The sequence below is a fragment of the Fistularia commersonii genome, chromosome 4, assembly GCF_037954325.1.
Source record: "Fistularia commersonii isolate RoL2024-O1a breed Wild chromosome 4, RoL_Fcom_v1.0, whole genome shotgun sequence".
In the NCBI taxonomy this organism is placed as follows: domain Eukaryota; kingdom Metazoa; phylum Chordata; class Actinopteri; order Syngnathiformes; family Fistulariidae; genus Fistularia; species Fistularia commersonii.
Window position 1 is genome coordinate 14,035,872 of NC_141287.1, and position 24,762 is coordinate 14,060,633.

Consider the following 24,762-nt stretch of genomic DNA (forward strand, 5'->3'; position numbering starts at 1 on the left):
AATTCCAACATATACATACATAGGCGTCATACAACCATTCATCCTCTCATCACATCATCAAAAAGTGAAATTAAATCATAAAAACAATGAGATACTAATAGTATCATCATATGGTTATTTTAATTCATTTATTCGTGGATGCAAACAATTGTTATTCATTCATCTTGTCCTTTGTTAAGCAACAGCTGCTGACAGCCACGGTCAACAGCGCCCCCATGCGGCCATTCGGGGTACTGCATGTAGCTGTTCACCTCATTCAGTCCTACAGACAATTTAGAAGAAGGTTGGGGGAAGATGACTGGAGGTGACGAGGACAGCCATGATGGATGTAGTCCCAGAGGCACTGGCATTCCATCAGAGGGCTTTATGCAAACATACTGCAGGAACTTAGATGTATACTATGAGGACTTGCAAAACTTCTGTAGGAATTTCCAAAAAGCTGCGAGACGTTGCAAAAATACTGCAGGAAATACTGCAAAGAAAAGAGATAATGACATTTTTTGGGAAACAAGAGGCTTCAGGTGTGTGTGTGGGTCCGGTTTGGAACTTTCAACCTCAAATGAAAGGAGGGCAGGAGGTAAAACATGGGCACCTTTAATGAATCACATTCACTTGTTTGTTTTTTTTTCTGCTTCAGCGTCACCTTGTGGATTGTCCCTGTTAGCAGTTAGCATAGCTTACCTAGCAGCATGCCAGCTTTTTTATTTTTTAATCTTAGAAACCAGTAAAAAGTTTTTTTTTTGACATCACAAGAAAGAAAAGCAGCGGGGATTGGATCAATCTGCGACCAATCAGGCGCTGAGCTGGCAGAGCAGCGCCACGCCGCGGCGGATCCAGTGCTCGGCAGGCAGGTTGGCATTTAGCGTCATGGCGATGACGTAGTTGGTGGAGTGTCCCGTGGTGGACAGCGTTCCCCGACGCTCGCTGGTCTTGTAGACGGGCGCCAGGTAGCACATCCTCTCCGGGATGTCCTGACGCTTGATGGGCTTCAACCACATCTGAGGAACCACACACACACACACATACTCAACGCCATGCAGGGTGTGTGTGGGTGTGTATGTGTATGTATTTGTGCTGACCACAGGCATGGTGTCATGCAGGACTTTGGGGTAGGACTCGGCGAGGACTTTGGCCTTCCGGTCCCAGCGGGCGCCGTCCAGGAACAGACCCCTGATGTACACACCTGTGGGGAGAACACACATGAGAACCCCGGGACGGCGCCCCCTTGTCCCGGGATGGGAGACCCGTCTCCTACCGTCCTTCGGAGGCTTCTTGTACTTCTTGTCCTCCAAGACCTCATAGTCGAAGCCAAGCAGGTCAATGGGGACGGTGTGTTTGCGGGCGTAGTTCTGCTGGCTGCCCGTGAGGAACGCCTGCGTGAAGAAGAAGCCCGACACCCAGAAGACGGCTGGCGTGCCGTTGTCGTACCATTCCTAAAGAAAAAAAAATCCAAGGTGTTCCATTATGAAAAAATCTTAAGAATAAGAACAACTTTATTTATCCTGAAGGAAATTGCTGTGCCAGAGTTTCAAGTAAAACATAACAATAATAAATAATAGAAGGAAATTGTAAAAAAGTTAAAAAAAGGGGGGGATAAGAAATACAAATAAAACTATAAAGTGTCAAAGTCAAGGCTATAAAGTATTTTAAGGTCTTAAGTACAAAGATTTGAAGACTCCCTGCAGCTGAAAGAAGAGGAAAGAAATCTTCCTAATACCTCAACTTGTGAAATAAAGTTTACCCGTTAAAATATATGTAAACACTGTGTGTGTGTGTGTGTGTGTGTGTGTGTGTGTGTGTGTGTGTGTGTGTGTGTGTGTGTGTGTGTGTGTGTGTCTGACCTGCAGGAACTCCAGCCTCTCCAGGAAGTCGTTGATGTAGCTGCCCAGTGGCTTCAGGCTTGGATAAGACTTCTTCATCCACATCCCCGGGATCTTCCCCTTCAGGATGCTGCTGACCACCTCCTCCAGCTCTGCCGACATCACCACCAGACCCTACAGACACACACACACACACACGTATGACCTAAGCGTGCTGGCGATATCATGATTATTTTTGGATAATTTATGGCAATTCATATTGATTGTTTAAAGAAAGCAATAATAATTTAATAATATTTTTATTTATTTAACAATTATGTGATCGTTATTAATCTTAAAAATATTGATCATTTAAATGTAATTTTGTTTAGATCATTCTATAATATTAATCATTTTTTAATTGTATTTATTTATTCATTTATTCGAATTGGTTTTTAACAATCAATTAATAATCATTTTGATATTTTTAGGTCATGCGTGTAAATAACCGTGGTGACTGAGCAAACATATGATGCAGGAAAAAGGAAAAAATAGTGCACGAATGTGCTTGAACACTGTGGGAACTTACAAAATACTGCAAGAACTTACAAAAAAACTGCATGAACTCAAAAAAAAAAAAAAAAAATCACGAAAGATACTTTGGCAGTGGGCTGGATGAATGTGAAGGACGTGGTGGTGGAGAACCTTGATGGCCTTCTGCAGGTTGGCACAGGAGTCTCTGATGGTGACCAGAAGGTTGTTGAAGCGTCCCATCTCCTGGACCAGCACCGTGTTCATGCTCTGATTGTAGCTGGTGGGGAAGCGCAGCATCACCGCCTCCAGGTCGAAGTCTGCCGGCAACTTGCTGAGGACATCCGCCGCCACCTCGAATACCATGTCGTCTGATGACTTGGCGTCGCCACCTGATGACCGTGACTGCAAAGGGCAGGAAGTTTGTTATTGTCGTTACAATAGGCCTCGTCTGACTTTTTTTCTTTTTTTTTTTAATGGAAATTAAATCGAATTAAGGTTCCAATCTGTAACTTCAAGAAACATTTGGGTGGTGTCTACACACACACAAACACACACACACAAACACACACACACACACACACACACACACACAGGACTGTGTGGGTCAAAGATGGAGGTGTGATAGAACAGCCAATCACATAGAAGGACGCTTTAACCAACAGCAAATTAGAGTGAGGGAACCTTGACTCTAGGGACCAATCAAATAGAAGGAACCAATCACGAACAACCAATCAGATAAATGGGACTATCAGCCAACTAACAAGCAGGGTGAAGGAACCTTGAACTAACTAACCAACCAATCAACAAGACTACAAGAACCTTTAACAACCAATCAGACTTAAAGAGCTGCTCACCTAACAGCCAATCCCAAAAAGTACAATTTAATTTAACATCGAATCAGACTAAAGGAACCTTTAAATAAAGTTTAAGTCAACTAATCGAAGTGAAGGATCCTTAAAGCTGACAACCAGTTGGGATAAAAGCACCTTTAACCAACAACCAATCAGAGTGCAGGAACCTTGAATGAACAACCAACCAGGATGAGGAACCTTTAACTCAGTTAATCAGCCAAGAATGTTTAACTCAACAATCCGTTAAATTGAAGCATTATTAATCATTAACAACCAATCAGACTTTAGGTGCTGGGAACCTAACAGCCAATCAGAAAAAAAAGGACAATTTAACTCAACATCCAATCAGACTTAGGGAACCTTTACCCAACAACCAATCAGAGTGAAGGAACTTTTAACTGAGCGACAAATCAGGGTGACAGATCCTTTAACTCAAAAACCAATCAGATAGAAGCAGCCATTAACTCAACAACCAATAAGAGTGAAGGAACCATAACAAACAACCAATTACAGGGAAGGACCGTTCACCCTGAGAGCCAATCAGAGCAACTAAACATAAACCTGAGCAGCCAATCAGAGCCTCAACGTAAACAAACCTCACCTTGTCTCGGTGGCCGCGGCCATCTTGTTGATTTAAGATGGTCGTCAGGCACTGTTAGCCTGTATCTGGCTGGTGCGGGGTTGCTACGCAACGGCGCAGATGTTGTCATGGTTACCTGTGTGAGCAAGATGCTGTCAAACAGCAGCTGCGTCTCGGCCTGGTCCTTAGTGATGTCAGCGTTGGCGTTCATGCCGAAGATCTCGGGTGACGGGTTGAGCGGCAGCGCCTTGGTGTAGTTGATGTAGCTGTCACACTGATACAGGACAAAGGTCACATGACCGGTGGCGCCTGCCACTGACGGACAGCACACCACCGGCCAATCTTTCCCTTGCCCTTTATTTACAGAAATGCAAATAATAATAATTGAGTAATTTTTCTTATTTATTTTTTTTAGTTTTAGGCTTTGTCTTTGTACATAACTACAGCAAACATCAAAGACTGTGAGTGAATACTGCAAGAACTTAAAAAATAATGCAAGAACATACAAAATACAGCAAGAACATTAAATAGCTGCAGGAATTTAGGTAAATGCTGCAAGAGCGTACAAAATACTGCAAGGACTTACTGCAGGAATTAGAAAAATAGTACAGGATCTTGCAAAAACTTCCCTCCATATGACAGGAACTAACAAAATATTGCAGGAAATGGCAAAAATACCACAATACCTTACCAAAGACTGCGAAATCTTACAAAAATTCTGCAAGAACTTTCAGAAATACTGCAAAAATTTGACATCAATTCTGCAGAAACTTTGAAGAAAACAGATACATTTTTTTTTTTTTTTTTTTGAAACACTTAAAAGCCTTGTTTGGGAACCGGGGTATACTCACGTCTCCCTCGGGGGGGGCATAGTACAGGCCGCTGGGGTCAAACTTGTACTCTGGGTCCTTGATCTGCGGGGTATAGAAGATGGACAGGATGGTCCGCAGCGTCCGCCGGTCCCAGTCGTCCGTCACACGACCGCCGTAGTTACACTCGCCCGTCATGTAGCGCAGGGCGTCGAACGGGACCTCCTGCACAAGGGGGGTGACCAGGATGTGTGAGCCGGATGTGTGCGACTCCCCAAAACCTTCACACAGTCTGGTTCAACCACCAGGACTACCTCACCCAACAGACTGGCTCTGGGAAGCACTGCTAGAACTTCCATGAGAACTTGCAAGAACTGTAAGTATACTGCAAGTAATTACATGAATACTGCAGGCACTTAAGAAAATTGAGCAGGGACTTACAGAATACTGCTAAACATGAGTAAATGCTCCAAGATCTTAAAAAAGTGCTGCAAAATGTAAGTAAATGTGGCAGAAACTTACAAAAAGACCACAGGAACTTCCACAACTGCAAAAATGTACATGAATACTGCAAGCATTTACACAAATTCTGCAGGGACTTACAGAATACTACATAACATTCCTAAATACTGCAATGGCTTATCGAAAAAAAGGAAGTAAATAGGACAGGAACTTACAAAATACTGCAAAAACTTACATGAATACTGCAGTAACTTACAAAATACTGCAAGAACTTGCAAAAACACTGAAGGAACTTACATGAATATTGTAATAACTTATATGAATACTGCAAGCTTACAAAATACAGGTAGAAGTCACATGAATTACAAAAATACTGCAAAAACTCTCACAGATAGTACTCAAACTTCCAAAATACTCTTAATAACTTCCAGACGTATTGCAGGGACATTACAAAACACCCTGAAAAAGTTTAAAATTATCAAAAAAAGCGTGATGTTTTAAAATCCATCAGGCTGAAATCAACTGGCGATCAATCAATCAATGGATCATTGATGAGTTGATTATGGATCAGCTGTGATTGACCGATCAGGCAGACAGTAGCCACAAAACTGAAGAAGAAGCTTGAAATGACCGCTGAAAATGAATCATCCAGAGGTGTCAGGAGTGAGTGTGATGGATCGATGGCTCGATCGATGGATGTATTGATCGGTGGCCCACCTCATACTGCTCCAGGAACATGTGCAGCTGCTGCACCGAGATCCTCAGGTCCGTCTCATTGAACTCGTAGGGGATGTTCCAGCCCAGGGGGCCGAACTTCCTCCTCTCCTGGGTCAGAGCATGGAAGAAGCACAGGCCGTACAGGAGCTTCTTGAAGACGTCCTGGGAGGAACACACACACAAACAGACACACACACACACACAAGTAAAAGTCAGAAGTCCAGAGATCAATCAGCTACCTTCATCTAACCATTTGCCTCCATTGGCCAATCATCTGCCTCCATCAGTCCATCATCTACCTCCAGCTAGACCTCAGCCAATCATCTGCTTCCATCTAACCCTCAAATCTCCTTCCGTAAACTTCTTTCCTGGTCTTCGTCTAGACCTTCTGCCTGATAGCTCCATCCTCACATTCCTTCTACCCGGATCTTCTCCATCCTTGCTCTGTCCACGTCCAAACCATTTCAGTTTAAATTTATCTTCAGACCATCTAACAGATGCTGGCTCTCTGATGGACTCCTTCCTGATCCTCTCCATCCCCCTTTACATCCAAAGAGAACCTCCAACATCTTCATCTGTGCTGATCATCTCAATATGGCATCTCCTGCTCACGGCACAAACGGTTCCTCCAGGCGGACTGACCGGCTTGCTGGAGCTGTCGAAGAACTCTGGGTCAGAGATGGGGTCCATCAAGAAGGAGCGGGCGATGTTTGCACGCAGGCCCTTCGGGGCCTCATTGGTCATCTTCACGCCGTTCTGCAGCACGGCCACAGGGAAGGTGGGTGAGGGGTAGCTGGTCAGCCAGAGGCGAAACTCTGGGTGGGTGGAGTCCGGGTTCAGCTCCTGATCAAGGACACACAGAGAAGAAGGTCATGAAGTAGTCCCAGAGGGTCAAAGGTCACCAGACTCACTCATGACACCTGGAAATATCTGCTTAAAGAACTAAGCAGATATTTACTAAGCTAACTCTGTGTGTGTGTGTGTGTGTGTGTGTGTCCAACCTCGCAAACCCTCTCCAGGGTGGACATCCATGATGTGGCCAGATGGCAGTTCTGCAGCACCACCCAGGTTCCTTCCTTGATGCCCGTCTCAATCATCTGCATAGCGATGGGACCTTGACCTTGACCCAAAGACAGGGAAGTCAACCTGTCGCCGGTGAAACCCTACAGCACACACACACACACACACACACACACACACACACACACACATGTTAAAAAATGTGTCGAGAAAAGTCACTTTCTCAAGAAGCTTCCTGGAGGGAAGCTAACTGTTCACTTGTTAGCTGTTAGCAGCTAAACACTAAGTTCCATTCATCATGCTATGCTAACTAGCCGCAGAGACGCCGCACCTTCTCGTCCCCAAACTTGAGGAGCGCAGCCATGGGGTCTGAGCCCGGAGAGAGGATGAAGATGAGGGGGGCGCAGCAGTGGCTGTCCACGAAGGCTTTGCTCAGGTTGAAGGGCGGAGCTTCGATGAAGAGGCGGCCCAGGCTGTCCGAGACGAACTTCTGCACCATGGGGATAATCTGCAGGAGATACCCGATTCAGGAAAGGCTGCAGGGGGAGGAGGGGCTGGGAGGGGATAATGAGGAAACGGACCTTGTCGGGTCTGAGGCATCGGACAACCAGCATCTTCTGGAACTGGCTGAGCCTGTCCTCCCAGTCTCCGGGGAAGGGCATCTGGTGAGGGTTCTGGAAGGACAGGGAGAACCCGCAGAGGAACCAGGCACATCTTCAGGTTCGCAGTAATAAAGGTCAAAGGAGTCGACGACAGGAAGTAGAAAACCCAAGCACTTCCTTTTTCCACATTTCATGCTAGTTTCGGTCAATTTTAAGTTAATTTCAGGTAACTTCCTGTAAGTTTAAGGCAATTTCCTGCTACTTCAAGGCAACTTCCTGCTAGTAACTTCCAGCTAGTTTCACATAACTTCCTTTTAGTTTCAGATTACTTCCAGCTAGTTTCAGGTAACTTCTTGCTAGTTTCAGATAACTTCCTACTGGTTTCAGTTAGCTTACTGCAAGTTTTAGGTAACTTCTTACAAGTTTAAGGCAACTTCCTGTTAGTTTCATGCAATTTCCTGCTAGTCTCAGGCATCATCACGCTAGTTTAGGGTAACTTCTTGCTAGCTTCATGTCTTATCTTGTTAGTTTCCAATAACTTCTAGCCAATTTCACACAGCTTCCTGCTTGTTTGGGTTGGCCAACATGCTTTCAGGGCCTGATTTTCAGGTCATTATTGATGATCGTGTCCGTTGCTATTCATTATCAGGTAAATTCTTATTGATTATCCTGCGTGCCACCCAGCCTGCCGACACCCACCGGACTGTCGTACACCTGCTTCCACTCATTGCGGAGGCGGGCCATGTCCCGCCGTAGGTCCTTGAACTGCTCTATCTCGTCCAGGCGGCAGATCTCATCCCAGGACTTCTTGGGGAGCCACGTGCACGGGTTGGAGTGCGGGTTGTCCAGGCCCACACCACCGGTCAGCAGGAAGCGCCACTCCGAGTCCTTGATCTGCGGAAGGGGTCGCCGGCTTAACCGCGACAAAGGCGTCGACCGGTTCAGAGTGTGTGTGTGTGCGCGCGTGTGTGTGTGTGTGTGTGTGCGCGCGCGTGTGTGTGTGTGTGTGTGTGTGTGTGTGTGTGTGCGCCTACCAGGTGCTGGTGCATCAGCAGGTTGACGTTGAGACAGAATGAAAAGAGCAGCTTGTCCTTCTCAAACAGCGAGCGGCAGACATTGACGTAGAGGTTGTAAGTGAAGTGATCCCTCAGGATTTGAAGCCTAAGGAACAGAAGCAAGTGTTTTGGTGGAGGTGGAACCAACAGGGTCTGAGTTCTGGTTACTCTATAGTCACTACATGTCGAGTCCTGTTAGATGTCAAGAACAGCCCAGACTAGGTTCAGACTGGACCTCCAGTCCTACTTGGAACTAATTTGGGGTGCGATGGAATGTCCAATCGAGGTGCAAGAACATAATGTTCAGGTTCAGAAAAGAATTACTTTCTGCTGACGAATGTACATGATCAAAAAGCACATCTGGGAAGGGACACATTTTTGGGACACGATCATACCCCAGTGTTCCCGAGCAACGGACAGATCTTCTCAACAGTATGAATGGATCATCCATGGTTTACTGAGGGGTACTGAGGAGTTCTTGCCTGCTGGACTTCTCCACAGGGCTCGAATGGAAAGAGACCCCAAGAGTCCTGTGGCGACCCAGAAGACAGAAAGGGGTCTCACCTCTCTTCCAGGTCGTCGCTCTTGTCCGAGTTGTCTATGGATCCGATGAAGAGGTTGATGAACCAGGTGAGTGAGTACTGGTACATGGGCTCGATGTTGGCCAGGTCGGCGATGGAGAAGAAGAGGATGGCGGAGTGGATGGCGATGGGCGTGTAGCCCATGCGGGTCTCGTCAATTTTCAGCTCCGTCACCTCGGCGACCGCCTGCTTCTCTGTGATCTCATTGGCTAGCACCTTGGAGCAGGAAAGGATCTTCACCGCCGTCTCGTCCTCCAAAATGTTGCCCTCGGAGGAGGACAGCACCTCCAGGATCTTGTCCTCAATGTCTTTTAGTTGTCTGCCAGGAAACAGGCATGTCAGCAGATCTTCACCAGAAGGGGTGCAAAGGTCCTGACCATCTGGAAACATGACTTCTACCTCTTGTTCTCCGCCCCCTGCAGGATGAGTGCCTGCTTCTCTTCCTCCAGATCAGGACGCTCCCGGGCTACCACGATCCCCAGAAGCTGGTCCTGGATGCCCTCCGGTGTGATCATGAAGTTCAGTAAGGTCACCTGGTTGGCCGTGCAGCAAGAAGAACCCAGCTGTTAGTACATAACGTCCACGGAGGAACCATTTCTTGAGGAGCTAAGGTTCTTTGCAACCTTGACGGAGGTCTCTGGCAGGTAGTGGGGGTTCCGTAGCTTGGTGGTGATGTAGAAGCGAAACTCGGGCGAGTACTCGATGGTTGAGTCGCCCAGGCGGATGCAGAGGGCACCGCTCTGCTTGAAGGTCTGTCGCAGCAGCAGCGGTTCCAGGATGGGATCCAGCTCCTCGCCCACATTCTCCAGTAGCACTGAAAGACAGGGGAGAAAGGAGGGGTTCTTTGCCAACATCAGGACTCACAGGTTCTCCTCAGGGGGTGGGGGAGCTTCCACCCACCTGGGGTTCCAAACTGGATGCAGTTCTCCAGCGTCCGCACAAAGTCGCTGTCGCTCAGCTTGATCACGTGGAGGCTGTTGGACTTCTCCATGTTCTTTACCCACTTGTTTGCCTGACCCTGGGGGTCGATCATTAGGGGCCAGCGACGAGCATTACTGCACGCACACAAACACACACACACAAAATCCCAAACCTGATTATTGATCACTGAACTATCTAAAATAAGTATTATTAGTCCTTGAGCAGATGGTGTGAGATGATCTGGGATCTCCTGATCCCACCTGATGATGATGCCGTTGTCGATAGAGAAGCTGTCTGAGGGCAGGCCAGCGATAGTCCAGGCCCGGATCTTCACCGGGTCACCCAGGGAGGTCATCAGGCAAATGTTGGGGGAACAAGGGATCTCCCTGGTCTTACAAAGGTCCATCCACTGCTCCGTCTGCTCCTGGACACCAGGGGTGGGAGGTGGAGTTAGCGGAGCAGGGTACCACACACAACACCACCAGGAGATGGTACCCACCTGTCTGAAGCTGGAGGTGAAGGCGCCCAGGTAAGCCACCACACCAGCAGAGACCAGGATGTCCCCCGTCAGGTTGTCGTACAGCTCACCAAGGCTCACCGCCATCTCGCTCCAGCGCGTCTTCTCACCGCCAAGGCCGCCGATCAGCTGCTCGGCGCGTTCCAGCTTCTTGCTGCACAGGTCCACCTTTGGGAGGGCATTAATCGTTTTATATATCTCTCATTTTTGATTAGCTCCTGGTGTGTGTGTGATCAGGTAATACCCCTGGCACACACCTGGTTCTCCAGGTCGGCCTTCTTGTTCTTGTTGGCGTCCAGCGTCTCCTGCAGCTTGGCCAGCTTGTCCTGCACCTCCTTCAGGGCCGCCTGCTTCTTGCTCAGCCCCTCCATGGCCACAGCCAGCTCCCCCTCCGCCTGAGCCAGCTTCTCCTTCTTTGGAGCTACCACCTTGGCCACTCTATGGGGGGACGCGTCATGCAATGGTTATTGCACAGGAAGCACCTGCACCTTCTATGGATCTGAGCAGAACCCAGAAAGGCTGTGGGTTGGGAATCCTATGTCTGGAGTCTTAATGTAAGTACCATAGGTACTTCTGTGAGCACTTTGATTCACGGTAGTATCCTATGACCTCTGCGACCTTTTCAAAATGTGTATGAGGTTATGTGATTTCGCCACCGGCGACAGCGTCACTTACCTGTTTCCTCCCTCTGAGAGGTTGGAACTTTTAATATAAAAGCTACACCAGCTTGTTTGGCTCGCTAACAGGGGTGGACTGACCATTGGCTGTTGAAGGGGCTACACTTGGACCGATTGTAAATTGTGATGCAGTCTCATTCAGAGGTGACAGCCAGTGCCTGCATGGTCACGCCAACAAATTCAACACTAACCCCAGTTGCCAGGTTGCAGGTTGGCTCACTTACTTGTCGTACTTGTCCATGGCACACACCCACTTGCAGAGGCCCTCGGCAGCCGTGGATGCCGTGCGGATCTTCTCGGGCACAAAGTCAGGGTTGGTGATGTACTTGTTGCGGATAATGGCCATGCGGTTCGGTGGGATGTTGTCTTTGTCATACTCGTGCAGGTTTGCCAAGAAGCGAATATCTCCCAGGAGCTTCTTGGCTGGACCCCAGAAGTCCTCCACTTTCTTGCCAGTCCCAGATGGGTCTGGGACCCGGTCTGGCTTGATGCCTTTGAGAATACAGATGGCTTCCATCACCAGTTTGACGGCAGGTGGCGGGTTTTTCATGGACTTCACCACGGTGATGTCCTGGGGACGAGAACATGGAGCAACATTTAAAAACTCCACCCATACCCTAGTCTGCTGTGGACTTCACCAACCCAGCAAATCGGTGTTATGGGGACCATACCATGCTATGGTATAGTAGAAGATGTGAAGCTGGTTTCTAACCAGGAAATTTCATCTAACCCTCAAAGTGGTGATCCAGAACTCCTCTAATGTTGCGCAACTCTGAGATTTAGCTAACTTAGTTTTAGCCACATGGAATCACGAGCCCCTCAATTGCACTTCTGTCATTTATTCCCGTCAGAACTTGCCTTTCGCCTCGCCAAGGCTCAGGTGTCAACGGGTTCGTACCTGGGTGGTGAGCGTGTTCAGCGCGGCCAAAGCAGACTCCAGGATAGGCACAGCCTCTGCCAGGTCGGCATCGCACTCATCCTTGATGGCCTTGGCGGCCATGGCTTGCTCATTGGCTATGGCCTCGTCCACCTTCACCACCTTCTCTGTCTCGGCCACCTCCACCGACTCGTGCTCGATCACCACCATCATCTCGTCCACCTCCTTGCTTGCCACCAGCAGCTGTGGCTGCAAGGCCTCCAGCTCGATTTGCATGGTGGCCACCTGGTCTGCAGCCGACTCCAGCTTCTCCAGACCCACCTCATAACGACGCTTCAGTTTCATCACTTCACTGGCAAAGGCAAAGAAGGCCATGATACCAGGACTTGAGTTCCGATCAAATACTGAAAAGAGTTATTTAGAAAATATAATCCTACGCTCTTTTTGTCTTCAGCAAGGCCTTGAAGGTGGAGATGAGCTCCAGGTACGAGGTTGGGGTGACGTAGTTGTGGCGCTGCAGTTCGTTCAGGAAGCGCGCTGACAGGTCAATGGTCGATGTGTGGAAGATCTTGCACATGTTGATGCAACCTTCGCGTGACTCTTCCGTCATTTCCACGTCCTCCAGAAAGCGGCTGGCCACCGCCTGCAGGGCATCCTCGGGCCAGCTCTAACAGGAAGTATATGCTGTGAGTTTACCGTATCGTACTACTTCACATCACCCATGCTACTGCGAGATTATTTGTTTCCATACCACCTCTGCTCGTTATTCTACATTTATGGTTCCATGATAGTCATGTCTTTAGGGTGCATGAAGGGGCGAATACCCCGGAGTGTCAGTGAGATGTTACTAGTGGCCAGATAGTGGAATTGCAAGTATCTCATTGACTGTGTGTCTGCTGATGGACTCAAAAGTAAGTTGAAGCAAGGCAAGAATGATTAGCAGGAATTTACCAGAGCTACGACACAGATGTCTGCACCTGGATGTCCTATGCAGCTTCAGCTGCTCGGCAGCTACAAAGGAAGACACTTCCTCTTTGGGCGCTGACCTTGTGAAGACTTTAAATGGATCACCTACAATATCTCAAGGTGCCAATTGCATCTGTCTGGAACCAAAGGCTTGAACCCTTCCAGAAACACAGTAGCTCACAGACCCACCTGGAACCAGTCAATGGTGCAGCAGTTGATGAGGGCAGGGAAACGCCTCAATCGGCTCCTGAAGGCCTCCCCTATGGGGCTCATGGCCAAGACCACGTGCAGCTGAGCGCGACAACGCTCAACGAACATGTTGAAGAGAGCCAGTGGCGTGCCATCCGTCTGCTTGTCGCGGTCACGCTGGCGGTCCAGCACACGCATCCGCTCGCAGATTTCTTGCTTCTCGTCGACAGCAAACAAGTTCGGCACCTGAAGACGGAAAACACAGGGAGACAGAAGGGGTGTGAGTCGCTGTTCCCTGTAGGCCCACAATTTTTGAGTCCATATATTTTGGGGGGAAAATTCTGTAAGACACCCCATCCATCCACCCTTCCATTACATCCTTCCCCCTCCCCCGAGTTCTCACCTCACCAGTGTTGAGCAGGTTGCTGATGTCCTCCAGGAACGACTCCAGTTTGATCTGAGTGTCTGTGAAGAGGAAGACGCCGTGCGCCTCGCCCTGCGTGGACTTCCTCATGATCTGCTTCAAGTCGTCGTGCCACTCACCGGTGCCATATGTCTTGGTAATCTCCACCTGGAAAAGCTCCGCCTCTGCCATGTAGGCGGCCAGCCGGGTCAGCGATTGGCGCCCGCTGCCCCCCACGCCCACCAGCAGGACGTGCCCGCTCGGCTGCTTTAGGATGCGGGAAATGCGGCAGACGTGCTCGATGGCAAAGCGGAAGAGCACCAGATTCATGGGAGCCTTGCTGACTTGGTTGTACTCCTCCAGATGGGTCTCCACCACCTGTCGGAGCTGGATCAGATCGTGCACCTCGCGGTAGCTACGGTCCTCGCCCTTTGGGTCATGGAAGTCGCAGAACATCAGGCTGCGCAGATCATCCTCCGTGACCTTCCCATCGGCATCCTGGTCCAGATGCTTGAAGAGCTGATTGAAGTCCTCCTTCATGTGGCTCTGGAACACCACCTTCAAGTGGCCGACCAGCCAGGACCGGTCCGTGTCCTGGACCAGGCGGTCATAGTAGACCCTCAAGACCTGATGACAGACAAGTGATTTTGAGGATCTCTGAGAAGAGTTGAGGAAGATGAAGGTAGTCACCCATTTTGACCAGCTAGTGCAACAAAACCGCTGGTGCTACCACAGCATGATTCAGGTTTATCAGCACTTTTTGGCCACTTCAACCCAATAATCTGGGCAGCGGCTGTACCTCATGCACCCATAGCCGTTTGATGACGCAGGGCTCCTCTGCCGTCTCTGGCCGCGACAGGCTGATGCCCTGGATGACGCGAGAAATGTCGCGCAGGTTGAAGAGGTAGTGGGACTTGGCCGGGGTGGGAAGCAGGTTCTTTGAGGCCTCCTGGTAAACCGACATGGTGCTGTTGACGACCTGTGGCGTCAGCTCAGCAAACAGCTTGGGAAAAGAAAAGCTGTGGACAAGATGGATGGGTTGAAGATCGGAGAATCGCCACGGTGTTACCATGAGCTGGAATTAAAAGCCAATGAAGTTGTATTGGACGTTCTTTATTTAACCGTCCCTGCGTGTGTCTGAGTGGAGCTGCCGGATTTCCGATTACCGTGTGGTGAAGTGCCAGTTCATGATCCTGGAGAAGATGGTGTACATGGTCCTCTCGTCAAAGTCATTGATGGTGATGGTGTTGAAGTGGCGCAGGTAGCGGGGGGTAACCGGGTTTCGCCCTCCACCTGAGGGACATCAAGGAACATGTTAACATGTCTGTCAAGCAGTGGTTCTCTTAACCAGGACCACCTTCTGCAGTGCAGAACCACAGGTGTCATTTTGGTCAGGTTTCCATTTCTGTACATATATGAAAAAGTATCCGTTTTTAGGGTATGGTCTCAAAAATTGGTGAAGACAATGATATAACGTTAAAACGTTAATATGGCGTGATGTATCTAACAAGAGGCACAAAAAAAGGAGGGAATCAATCACAAGCAATTATGTGTCACACGTTTGTTAACACATATCTCTGGTAAGCATCCAAGGAGGAGTCTAAGTTTGCTTGAAACTTCATGCGAGAGTACTTTATTTGCAGTATATATAAAATAAATAGATTTATTTTTGGTATGCTAGCATCAAGCAAAGCCCAGGGCAACTCACCGGGTGGTCCCATGGCGCAGATGATCTGGATGTCCACTAGTTTGATCATGGAGCAGTCCTTCATGTCATACCAGTTCCAGTGGTCCAGCCACTGGCGCAGCAGTTCCACGGGTGGCTGGGCGCCATACACCTCCCGCGCCGGCATGTTCACATCATCCACAAACACGATCTGCGGACAAATGGCGGCGTCGGCCCTGTTAGACCCAGCTCCCAGTGCTTAGTCAGCTTCATGTTGTTAGCGGCTAGTTTATTGAGTAACTGATTTTAGTTATTCTTTTCAGCATTTTCATGGTATTTGTCAAAACTCTCTGTAATGTCTTGCTCCAAGCCCGGAGAGCATGCAGCTACAACATCCAGCGCAGCTCGTACCATTTTCTTGCCAGACGGGGGTCCGAAGACACCTTTACGTCGCTTGTCCAACTTGGACATGATGATATTCTGTGTCTGTGCAGCAGTGGTTTGGGCTGAGAAGTTGATGAATAAGGGCTTGTAGATGTCCTTCTGCAGCTGATTCAACAGGAAGTCCTACGGGAGAACATACAGGAAGTAGCCTTTCATAAAAAAATAAATAAATAAACTACCTCATTTTGCCAATATTGTAATCAATTTCTTGATGTCTGTTTGATAACAACTTCGCTCACGGTGATGTAGACGCTCTTGCCCGTGCCGGTGGGGCCGATGAAGATGGTGGGCTTCTGGTGAGTGATGAGGAGGTCCATCAGCGCCATGTACCGAACCGTGTTCTCCGTGGGAACAATGATCTGGTTGAACTGCATATCCTTTGAAATGGGTGGGGCCTTCTTCAGCTCGTCTGTCCACAGCTCCCAGCGGCCCTGCCCCTGACGGGGGACGAGAGCGTCAGGTGAGCCGCAACAATCCAGCGGGGACACGGTCGCTGCGTTCGGCTACACTACGCAGCAGTGTTAACTTAGCGCCGGTGTCGAGTCGAGGCGGTGGTACCTCTTTGATGAAGCGGTACTGGTATAGCGTGCCCTCCGAGGGCAGGGGCACTGTCAGCTGCTTGTCCGGAGCTTCGGCGGTGACCAGGATCCCGTGAAGATTGCGGGTCTCCTCGCTCAGGGGACCCTTTAGTACCTCCCTTGCCATGGCATCGAACTTGGTGCGGCCCACATCATCGCAGCTGGCACCCACGGACCACACCAGGCAGAAGACGAAGATGCCCTAAGGGTGACGGTGGCCGGAGTCATCCAAGCTCTAACTGGACATTACTCTTGATTTTTCCCATCTTATCATGAGGTGTCTGGGCTACTTAATTCCTCAATCGCCGTATTATCAGGAGAACATCAACCAACTGGATTATTTTTTTTACTCAGACCTCTATAGGAGGACATTACCAATAGAATTTGAGTGCCACCTAATGGCGATACAATCAAATCACAACAATGAGTGGAGTTTCTGTCCTGACAATGAAGCGGACCAGACACATCGGCAGTCATGGTATCTTCAAACCTCCAGCCAGGCACTGATCTCCTTGTCTTTCATGTTCTTCATCTTGGCCTCGTCATGGAACTCGTCCATCATACAGTCCATCAGGTTCATCAGGGACTTGGCCAGGTTGGTATCCGAGGTTGGCGACAGCTCCTGGAATTCAAGCAGGCAAATTTTAGACTCACAAGCAGATATGGATGGAACGACATGTCCGAGGCGTGGGAGTCTTCTTCTGAGTCATGTTCTGAAGAACCTTTAATTTGTGGGCACCGAACCAAGTAGTAAGCCGGGCGATGGGTTTAAGGACCTTCTATGTCACAGACCTAAACGAAGCCTCAAACCACTTAAGGGTCAGTCCGCTCAATGACCTTGAGCGAGAGACCCTCCTCCAACAACCGCATATTTGTCCAGGATGAATCGAAGGACATTCAGAAGAAACCACAGATGTTCAACCTGCGACGTTACCCCGCCCCCTCACCTTGGTGGCTTTGCGGACAAGCTGCAGTAGCGCCGGCAGGACACGGTCGAACATGCCGACAATCAGCTCCTTGTGTGCCGCTGTGACCGAGGGCGGTAGGGTGTTGATCCAAGAGAGCAGCAGGGGGCGCCACCCCAGCATGTGGGGCTCCATGTAGATCATCCCGCAGCGAGACACCTGCACCCACGGAAGGGAAATGAAGATGTAGATGTGTTCACGTACTCGTCCAAGGACCGATGGCCGCCTCCTCACCGTCGCTGGAGATGCCACCTCCAGGTCCATGGGCTCAAAGATGAGGCTCATCTGCGGCGACATCTGGATGATCTCGCCACTCATCAGGCAGAGCTTCTTGTTGTCGTCCAGCACCGTGTTCATGTTCTCGATCCACACGGCGTCCACCGGCCCGTCGAAGATCAGCCACTTCCTGTCGGGACTCTGAGAGGGTGGGGTAATCCATTCGACACGTTCAGCCGAGACTTCGGATCATTCATTTGAAGATCAAATCCATCTGCAAAATCCCATAATATCCCGTACCGAGGAGGCGGCGAAGGAGCGGTAGCTGACAGCTAGGATGCCATCGGACCACTCGTGGGAGATGGGGTCGAACTGCCCATACAGCTCTCCCATGGTGATGGACTTGGGGTTGATGACCGTGATCTGGACGCTGTTCTCTTCCATCAGGCCCTGGAGGGGTGGAGAAGAGTTGGAGAGGAGGCGTCACAATGTCGGGAGGAGAAGATAGTCCTTCTCCCGGGTTCGGGTCAACATGAAAATGGATGACTGAAGGATTTCTTGTTGAATTTCTTGTTTGTGTAGAAGTTTGACGGACAGTAATCTGCCTCCATCTAACTCTCTGCCTTCCATCCAGAATCCTTCTCGCTGTTCTTCCTGTAGACCTCCTGCCTGGCAGCCCCATCAGCCTACTTTTGCCCAGATCCTCTCCATCCCCCCCTCTGTCCACGTCCAAAAACATCTCAGCATGACTGCATCTCCAGAACATCTACCATGTGCTGTCCCTCTGATGGACTCACTCCTGATCCCCTCCACATCTACCGACACATCTAAGTCCCTGCTGCCTCCACCTCCACCTGCTCTGTTTTTCCAAACCAGATTCCACCTGCTCTCACCTCCACCTCCTCCCACCATCTGGATGTTGACCTTCAAATCGAGACTTTCAAATCCTCACCTTGGTGCTGACGTCGTGCAGCGCAGCCGAGAGTACGCGGTAGGCGCAGGTCTTGCCACCGCACGGCTCGCCAACCAGCATGAAGCCATGGCGCACGATCATCATCTCGTAGATCTGCAGGATCTTCTCGATGAAGAACTCGGTGACCTGCAGGTTCATGAGGTCGCATTTCTCCCTGATGGCCGCCAGCAGGACATTGTAGTCGCGCTTGGGGAGTGTGACCCCCGGGAAGAGATCCGAGGTGATTCCCTGCAGGAGGGGGGCGTAAGACCATTGGTGAAACACGATCTCACCGTCTCAAGCACTACCTGAGGCAACCGTGTGGCACCACTGAGCTCACCTCGAAGAGCTTCAGGTCATGGGACAGGAACTTGGGCAGGTTGACGTCGATGATGGACCTCAGCAGGAGCGTGTCTTCGTTCTCCTCCGGGAAGCTGAGCTGTGGGGCAACCGGCATGAGAACGGCGCAGAGGACCGGCGTGAACCTCGAGGTTCTACAAGGCGCACCTTCAGGTTTCCAGCGGCGGTGAGCACCGACTTGACGGCCCTCATGCCGTAGTCATAGTGGTGCTGCGAGGAGAGCTGCTCGGAGCAGAGGCGGTACGTGGCCACGATCTTCACCGACAGCGGCCGCGCCGTCACAAAGCCGCATGAGTAAAGGACGATCTCGGCGATCATGGCGTAGTCCGGGACCATCATGGCCACCGTCCTGAACAGGGCCTGGAGAAGGAGAGCAGGAGGACTCAGGTCAGGTTCTCTGCTCTGATGACCCCAAGAAGAGCCTGGGGAGTACCTTCAGGTTGTCGGGCAGCTCAGAACGTCCTGCGTAGCCCGGGTTCATGGTGATAAAGACTGCGCAGGACGGGTCCAGCCTCAGCTCCGTGCCCTCGAACATCAGCATCTCGCTGTGGGCAGCAATGCCTGCGCACGCACACACACACACACACACACACACACACACACACTAGTTAAGCCACATGCACACGTGTTAAGTCACACACAAGCTCACAGAACTCTGAGTAACCTGAGTTAGAAACATACTGCTGACAGCATACGTGTCATGCACATCACGTGCACCAAAGCGTGCATGTGGGCATGGCATGCTTGAGTGTGCACATGAGTGTTTTGTGTATGTGAGCATGTTGCGCACATTCGTGCATCAGCATGCTGCGCACGGCAGTGCACCTGAGCGTGTCATCCACATGCACGTAGATATGACATGATGTGCATGCGAGTGTGTCGTGCACGTTAGTGTGTTTTGCACATCAGTGCACATGAATTTTGTCTTGCATGTGAGCATGTTATGCACATGAGTCACACGTGACTGTATGTCACTCCCTGGTTGTGTCCTGTGTGTGAATGTGTGAGTGTGTGTTGTGTTCAAGAGCACCCTCTCATGGACTTTCCAGGACATAAAGGAGTTTGTGAAAGGGGACAAATTGGTGCTGTGTTTTCAAGCTTCTCCAGGAATCCTGGGAATCATCGAATGTCCTAGAAAGTTACGCAAAGTCCCGGAAAGTCCTGGAAATCCAGAGGAGCCCCCGGAGCCAGAGCCAACCTCTCTGGATGGTGAGGATCTGCTGGGCCACCACCGACAGGACCTCCAGGTCAATTCTGTTGAACTCGTCAAAGCAGGCCCAGGCACCGCATGACAACAGGCCCTGGACACACACACACACACACACACACACACACACACACACACACACACACAGATAGATCGCTTCATCAACTTTAATCTACGGCAAAGATACATTTTTTTCATGAGACACTGAAATACCACAGTATAAAGTACTTGTACCATTAATTAACCTGTTGACCTTCTTAGGTGAAGTACTGTAGTACTGTAGATGTTCTCAAATGTATTTGTTAAGAGTACGTACCATGTACTATATAACACAATGTACTACAGTAGCAGATGCATGAGGTACTTTTGGGATATATTTCAGTAGTACTCATTTAATTTGTGAACAAGAAGGGGGAGACTGAAGTACTACATCCGGGTCCCGCTGACCTTCATGAACTTCCCCAGGGCGATGCAGTCCAGCCTATCAGAAGTACTGTGGTACTGAGATGTTCTCAGATATATTTGTTAGATTACTGAACATGGTAATCAAGGTTCTGTAGTAGTAGATGCATCTGCATGGTAGCACTTTTTAGCATGGCAGTTGGGGGGTATACTTCAGTAGTATTCATTTAACTTGTGATTGAGCAGTTGGGGACAGAAGTACTACATCCAGGTCCCACTGACCTTGAAGAACTTCCCCAGGGCAATGTAGTCCAATCTGTTAGATGTACTATAGTACTAATGAGAACCTCCACATATAGTAGTATAGTGCTCTCACGTGTATTTGTTAAGAGTACATTGCATCTACTGCACTACACAATGTACTATAGTAGTAGATGTTTCTGCATAGTGGTACTCGTGACACTTTGGGAATACATTTCAGTAGTACTTGTTTAAATTGTGATCAAGACAGAAGTACTGCAACTGGGTCCCACTGACCTTGAAGAACTTCCCCAGGGCGATGTAGTCCAGCCCATCGGAGCAGTTGAAGACCACGCACTGCTTGGCCACGGCTTTGGCCAAGTCCTTGGTGGTCTCTGTCTTCCCCGTGCCGGCTGGGCCCTCAGGGGCCCCGCCCAGGTGGAGGTGGAGGGCGCCGAATAAAGTACTGTAAAGACAAGGTCAAGAGGTGCCCAGGGCAATGGGGCGATTCAAAAAAAAAAAAAAAAAGGTGCACAGAGTTTTTGCTGTCACAGGTTAGCTTAGAACAACAAATGGCACCCTAAGGTAACTGTTAGCCAATTTCTGTCATAAATTCATCATGGACAAAATCAACAGTTTGAAATATCGTTGTTCCAAGACATTGTAAAATAAAGATGTCAGAATTCTGGCAGCAGATGGAGTTACTTTCCCTCCCCCTGCAGGCCATGGGGGGTCAAGGGTGCTTGTTACTGCCCCTGGAGGTTACAGGTCACCTGATGCCAAAAGTTGATCCACCCCTAGGAAGCAGTTCCCCTTTTTCTCTTCGAAAACTAAAAATGGAGAACGTCGGGATTTTACCGGTAGCAGCGATCTGTGAGCGGCGTGATGACCAGGCGCGGCGTGTTGCCGAGATATTCGTAACCGTACGCCAAACCGGCATTGATCATCTTGGTCTGGAGTTGGTTTTCCTGCACGGAGATCATAGGTCATTGGGAGTGATGGCGCTCCCCCCTGCCCCCCCAGAGGCGTCTCGTACCACCCAGTAGTATCGCAGCTGGCTGAGCCACTCGAAGTCATTCTCATCACTGATCTTCTTCTGCACCAGCACAGCCAGCACGTCACGGGCGTGCACGTCCAGCACCACCAGGGCTTCAAGGCTCACACGGTTCTGCTTGGACAGCTTTCCACGGACCAGCCCGACGATGTCGTCAATCTGCTGGTTGTTTTGGTCCAGGTAGGCTTGCAGGGCCTGGAGGGAAGCAGTCCAGGTTAAACGGGGCCGAGACAGACCCGAAGCTCAAAACGCACAAACATCGGATCACCTCTTGTCCAGAAACAATGGCCTCGTGGATGTACTTGGTCCAGTAGACCTGTGAGACGCACAGAACTGTCTGGCCAGGCCAGGCTCGAACCCAATCGGTCCTCAGCTCATTGGGGTAGGCCACGATGGCCTCGCCGATCACCTGAAGTGGCAAGAAACAAGGTCTTTCATAACCCACACCTATCTTGTATCAGCTTTTGGAACGTGGTAGATCATGGCGACGATACGTCAAGTTGAGCTTCAATCAGACAAGCATGATTGATCGGTTACCCGGAGTTGGACTGGGTTAGGGGGCAGCCCGTCAAGGTATGGGTAGTGCTAGCTGTTCCATGAAGGTTGGCAGGTAGAGGCTGCTGGAACAGTCGTAGGAACTTCAGGCTTATTGTGTTAATGAAGTGAACTTTTTCTGGTGTTGAAAAATTCGAGCGGAAAATTTGGATAGATAGAGGGCGGATCAACATGGCGGGTTGTCTGACAAGTCTCTTCTTCAGCTTTAAAATGCTGAACTCAAGCTTTATTGACAAATGAATCCAGCCTGCCGGTCACTTTAAGTCACGTGACAACTACAAGTCTTCTTCTTGGTGAAGAATCAGGGTATCACTCATCTCTCAAGATGCTCCTGCAAGCCATATTTTTAAAAATGCCACTTTGGTGTAATCTGTTTTTGGCACAGATGGCACCAGTTACTTCTCTATTTCGGTTTTGTCTGGTCAGAGGTCAAACCCCTGCAGTAGCATACAGAGAGTGAGTGCAGGTATCGGCTGCAGCGCACATTTGAAAGCAGACGTGGTACCTTGTGCAGTGAGGCAACCATGCCGTTCTCCAGTTCCAGGAGCCACTTCTCCACAGCACCACGGGCCTTGGCAGTGGAGATGATTTCCAGTAGCTGCACCATCTCCCCCTCGCTGCTCCTCATGTGTGTGATGTCCTGAATGTCAGTGAACACCACGCTGGCGATGCCTTCAAAGCACTTCTTCAAGTGACGCTGCACCCTGGAGGGGTGGAGTAAGAAGTCAACTGACTTACCAATATGTCTGAAACACTGCAACATGAATAGACGATAATGGCTTCAGCCGACTCACCTTGTGGGGTCCTTGGTCTCGGACAGGATTTCAAGCAGCTCCTCGTTGGACAGGAAGAAAAAACGGGGAAAGTATAGTCGCTTCTTCTCCAGGTAGTTATTGAGACCCTTGAGGATCATCTCCAGGAACTCGTTGGATTTCTTCAGCTTATCCAGCATCATGTCGATAGCGATGACCACTAGCACGTGCTTGTCCTGACAGAGCAGAACAAAAAGCCAGTGGGTAGAGCTCTTTCCTCCAAACCGCTAGTCTCAGGGGATTACAGACTATCTGACCCCAGATAAACATGAGAACAGACAAATAATGTGGTACCAAGAACTGGTCCCTGTGATTAGCCTATTGCAAGAAATTAGCTAGACACTAGCGAATACACTCAGCAAGCTAAAAAGGAGCGGGACATTATTCAATCATTCACAGGGGCTGAGAAGATGTGTGATTGTCTTGCACCCAGAAAGAAAATAAAAACTTCCCATTTAATTCAGTTACCATGGCAACTTCCTTCATGGTGTCCTTCCAGGTTTTGTCCACCGAGGTGAAGCGACGTCCTTCCTCGGGCATCTGGGTCATGATGTCGGGTGAGCTGAAAATGGGCTCGAGGTAGAGCCAGGTGGACTGGACCTTCAGCCACTCGTCAAGGATCTCCTGCAGGAGCAGCAGCTTACCCTCCCAGTCCCTGCAAGGAAGAAGATCCTGGTTTCCCTTCCTTTTTTTGATCAAAGATATTCAGGGTACATGGAACTCTAGAAAGATACCTCAAAATCCTCAGAAAATAGGAATCAGCTAGAAGATCAAGAGATGACCTTAAGATCTCAGCTGTCTCTTAACAATATCGTTATTGTTCTCTCACCCGATCTCGGCCTCGAATGGCTTGCTGAAGGGCGAAACCTTCATGGTCTGAGTCTTGACAATGTGGTCATCCAACAGCATCTGCACCTCGTCCACAGCCGACAGGATGGAAGTGCCTGTCTCCCTGTAGGGCAGCAGGTGGAACTCCATATCACTCCACTCGCTGATCATCTTCTCCATGGCCTTCTCCAGCGAGTACTCCTTGCTAGCCGCCTCGCTGATGGTCTCAAAAGCAGCCAGGTTCCCTTCCAGATGCATGTCCAGGAAGTGGGCCAGAAAGCCCTCGCCCTCTTCTACCCTCAGCGAGATGCCAGCCACCTCCTCCATGGCTCGCCAGTGGCGGTCGCACAAGCCGGGGTTGCACAGAACCTGTTGGGGACAGAAAAAGTTGTGGGTCAATCACCTTTCCTCATACAAGCAGGAAAACCATTCAATTGGCCCTTTGTTACCCATCTCCTCATGCGAGGATAACCCCTGCTTCGTGCTTAGGCCTTACCTGGACCATGGGGATGTTCTCCTTGAACTCCTCCACCTGGACCTTAATGATGCTGGCCAAGTTCTGGGCATTGGGCACGTCTCCAAAGCCTTTCTCCAGCTTGTACAGTGTCCTCCAGTAGTTCCCAACTTCTGTTTCCACCTGCGGGGAGGGAGGAGGCAGGGTCACGGGAATCACAGTATTCAAATAAATAACTTGTATCAGATCTGCTAAAACAGGAAGGGGGTTTAAGTATTTGTACTTGTATTTGTACACTAACAATGCCAGACGGGTATTTTGCCATCAGATGTTACCCTTCTGGGTAACATCTGATGACCAAAGGAACAATGTCACAACAATAGCACTTTCAACCAGCAAAATACATATTTTATTGCCTGTTTATATATTGTATAGTTATTATATTGCCTATCTGTATATTTTATATATA

At 49.6% G+C, this 24,762-nt stretch overlaps 1 protein-coding gene across 1 annotated transcript in view; it reads right to left on the minus strand.

Moving 5' to 3' along the window:
* Window positions 1–581: 581 nt before the first annotated feature.
* Window positions 582–24,762, minus strand: part of dnah7 (dynein, axonemal, heavy chain 7) — a 30,327-nt gene continuing 6,146 nt past the window's right edge. Inside the window, exons 16-65 of the mRNA XM_086144514.1 lie at window positions 24,336–24,476; window positions 23,841–24,208; window positions 23,480–23,666; window positions 22,994–23,187; window positions 22,705–22,903; window positions 21,913–22,053; window positions 21,627–21,839; window positions 21,449–21,558; window positions 20,888–21,056; window positions 19,940–20,042; window positions 19,175–19,302; window positions 18,889–19,101; window positions 18,722–18,820; window positions 18,382–18,630; window positions 17,730–17,879; window positions 17,448–17,630; window positions 17,196–17,372; window positions 16,739–16,870; window positions 16,229–16,450; window positions 15,910–16,107; window positions 15,638–15,793; window positions 15,269–15,437; window positions 14,727–14,853; window positions 14,360–14,579; window positions 13,561–14,187; window positions 13,158–13,403; window positions 12,440–12,669; window positions 12,024–12,354; window positions 11,350–11,696; window positions 10,706–10,886; window positions 10,431–10,616; window positions 10,192–10,355; window positions 9,911–10,065; window positions 9,634–9,824; window positions 9,410–9,543; window positions 8,994–9,329; window positions 8,409–8,535; window positions 8,074–8,268; window positions 7,354–7,446; window positions 7,104–7,280; window positions 6,754–6,915; window positions 6,395–6,595; window positions 5,753–5,914; window positions 4,616–4,798; window positions 3,901–4,038; window positions 2,505–2,735; window positions 1,842–1,994; window positions 1,256–1,433; window positions 1,080–1,183; window positions 582–998 (exon numbers count right to left, since the gene is read on the minus strand). Of these exons, the coding sequence (XP_086000640.1) occupies window positions 792–998; window positions 1,080–1,183; window positions 1,256–1,433; window positions 1,842–1,994; window positions 2,505–2,735; window positions 3,901–4,038; window positions 4,616–4,798; window positions 5,753–5,914; window positions 6,395–6,595; window positions 6,754–6,915; window positions 7,104–7,280; window positions 7,354–7,446; window positions 8,074–8,268; window positions 8,409–8,535; window positions 8,994–9,329; window positions 9,410–9,543; window positions 9,634–9,824; window positions 9,911–10,065; window positions 10,192–10,355; window positions 10,431–10,616; window positions 10,706–10,886; window positions 11,350–11,696; window positions 12,024–12,354; window positions 12,440–12,669; window positions 13,158–13,403; window positions 13,561–14,187; window positions 14,360–14,579; window positions 14,727–14,853; window positions 15,269–15,437; window positions 15,638–15,793; window positions 15,910–16,107; window positions 16,229–16,450; window positions 16,739–16,870; window positions 17,196–17,372; window positions 17,448–17,630; window positions 17,730–17,879; window positions 18,382–18,630; window positions 18,722–18,820; window positions 18,889–19,101; window positions 19,175–19,302; window positions 19,940–20,042; window positions 20,888–21,056; window positions 21,449–21,558; window positions 21,627–21,839; window positions 21,913–22,053; window positions 22,705–22,903; window positions 22,994–23,187; window positions 23,480–23,666; window positions 23,841–24,208; window positions 24,336–24,476 (9,687 nt within the window). The 3' untranslated portion in view covers window positions 582–791. The remainder of the gene's footprint in view (window positions 999–1,079; window positions 1,184–1,255; window positions 1,434–1,841; window positions 1,995–2,504; window positions 2,736–3,900; window positions 4,039–4,615; window positions 4,799–5,752; window positions 5,915–6,394; window positions 6,596–6,753; window positions 6,916–7,103; window positions 7,281–7,353; window positions 7,447–8,073; window positions 8,269–8,408; window positions 8,536–8,993; window positions 9,330–9,409; window positions 9,544–9,633; window positions 9,825–9,910; window positions 10,066–10,191; window positions 10,356–10,430; window positions 10,617–10,705; window positions 10,887–11,349; window positions 11,697–12,023; window positions 12,355–12,439; window positions 12,670–13,157; window positions 13,404–13,560; window positions 14,188–14,359; window positions 14,580–14,726; window positions 14,854–15,268; window positions 15,438–15,637; window positions 15,794–15,909; window positions 16,108–16,228; window positions 16,451–16,738; window positions 16,871–17,195; window positions 17,373–17,447; window positions 17,631–17,729; window positions 17,880–18,381; window positions 18,631–18,721; window positions 18,821–18,888; window positions 19,102–19,174; window positions 19,303–19,939; window positions 20,043–20,887; window positions 21,057–21,448; window positions 21,559–21,626; window positions 21,840–21,912; window positions 22,054–22,704; window positions 22,904–22,993; window positions 23,188–23,479; window positions 23,667–23,840; window positions 24,209–24,335; window positions 24,477–24,762) is intronic.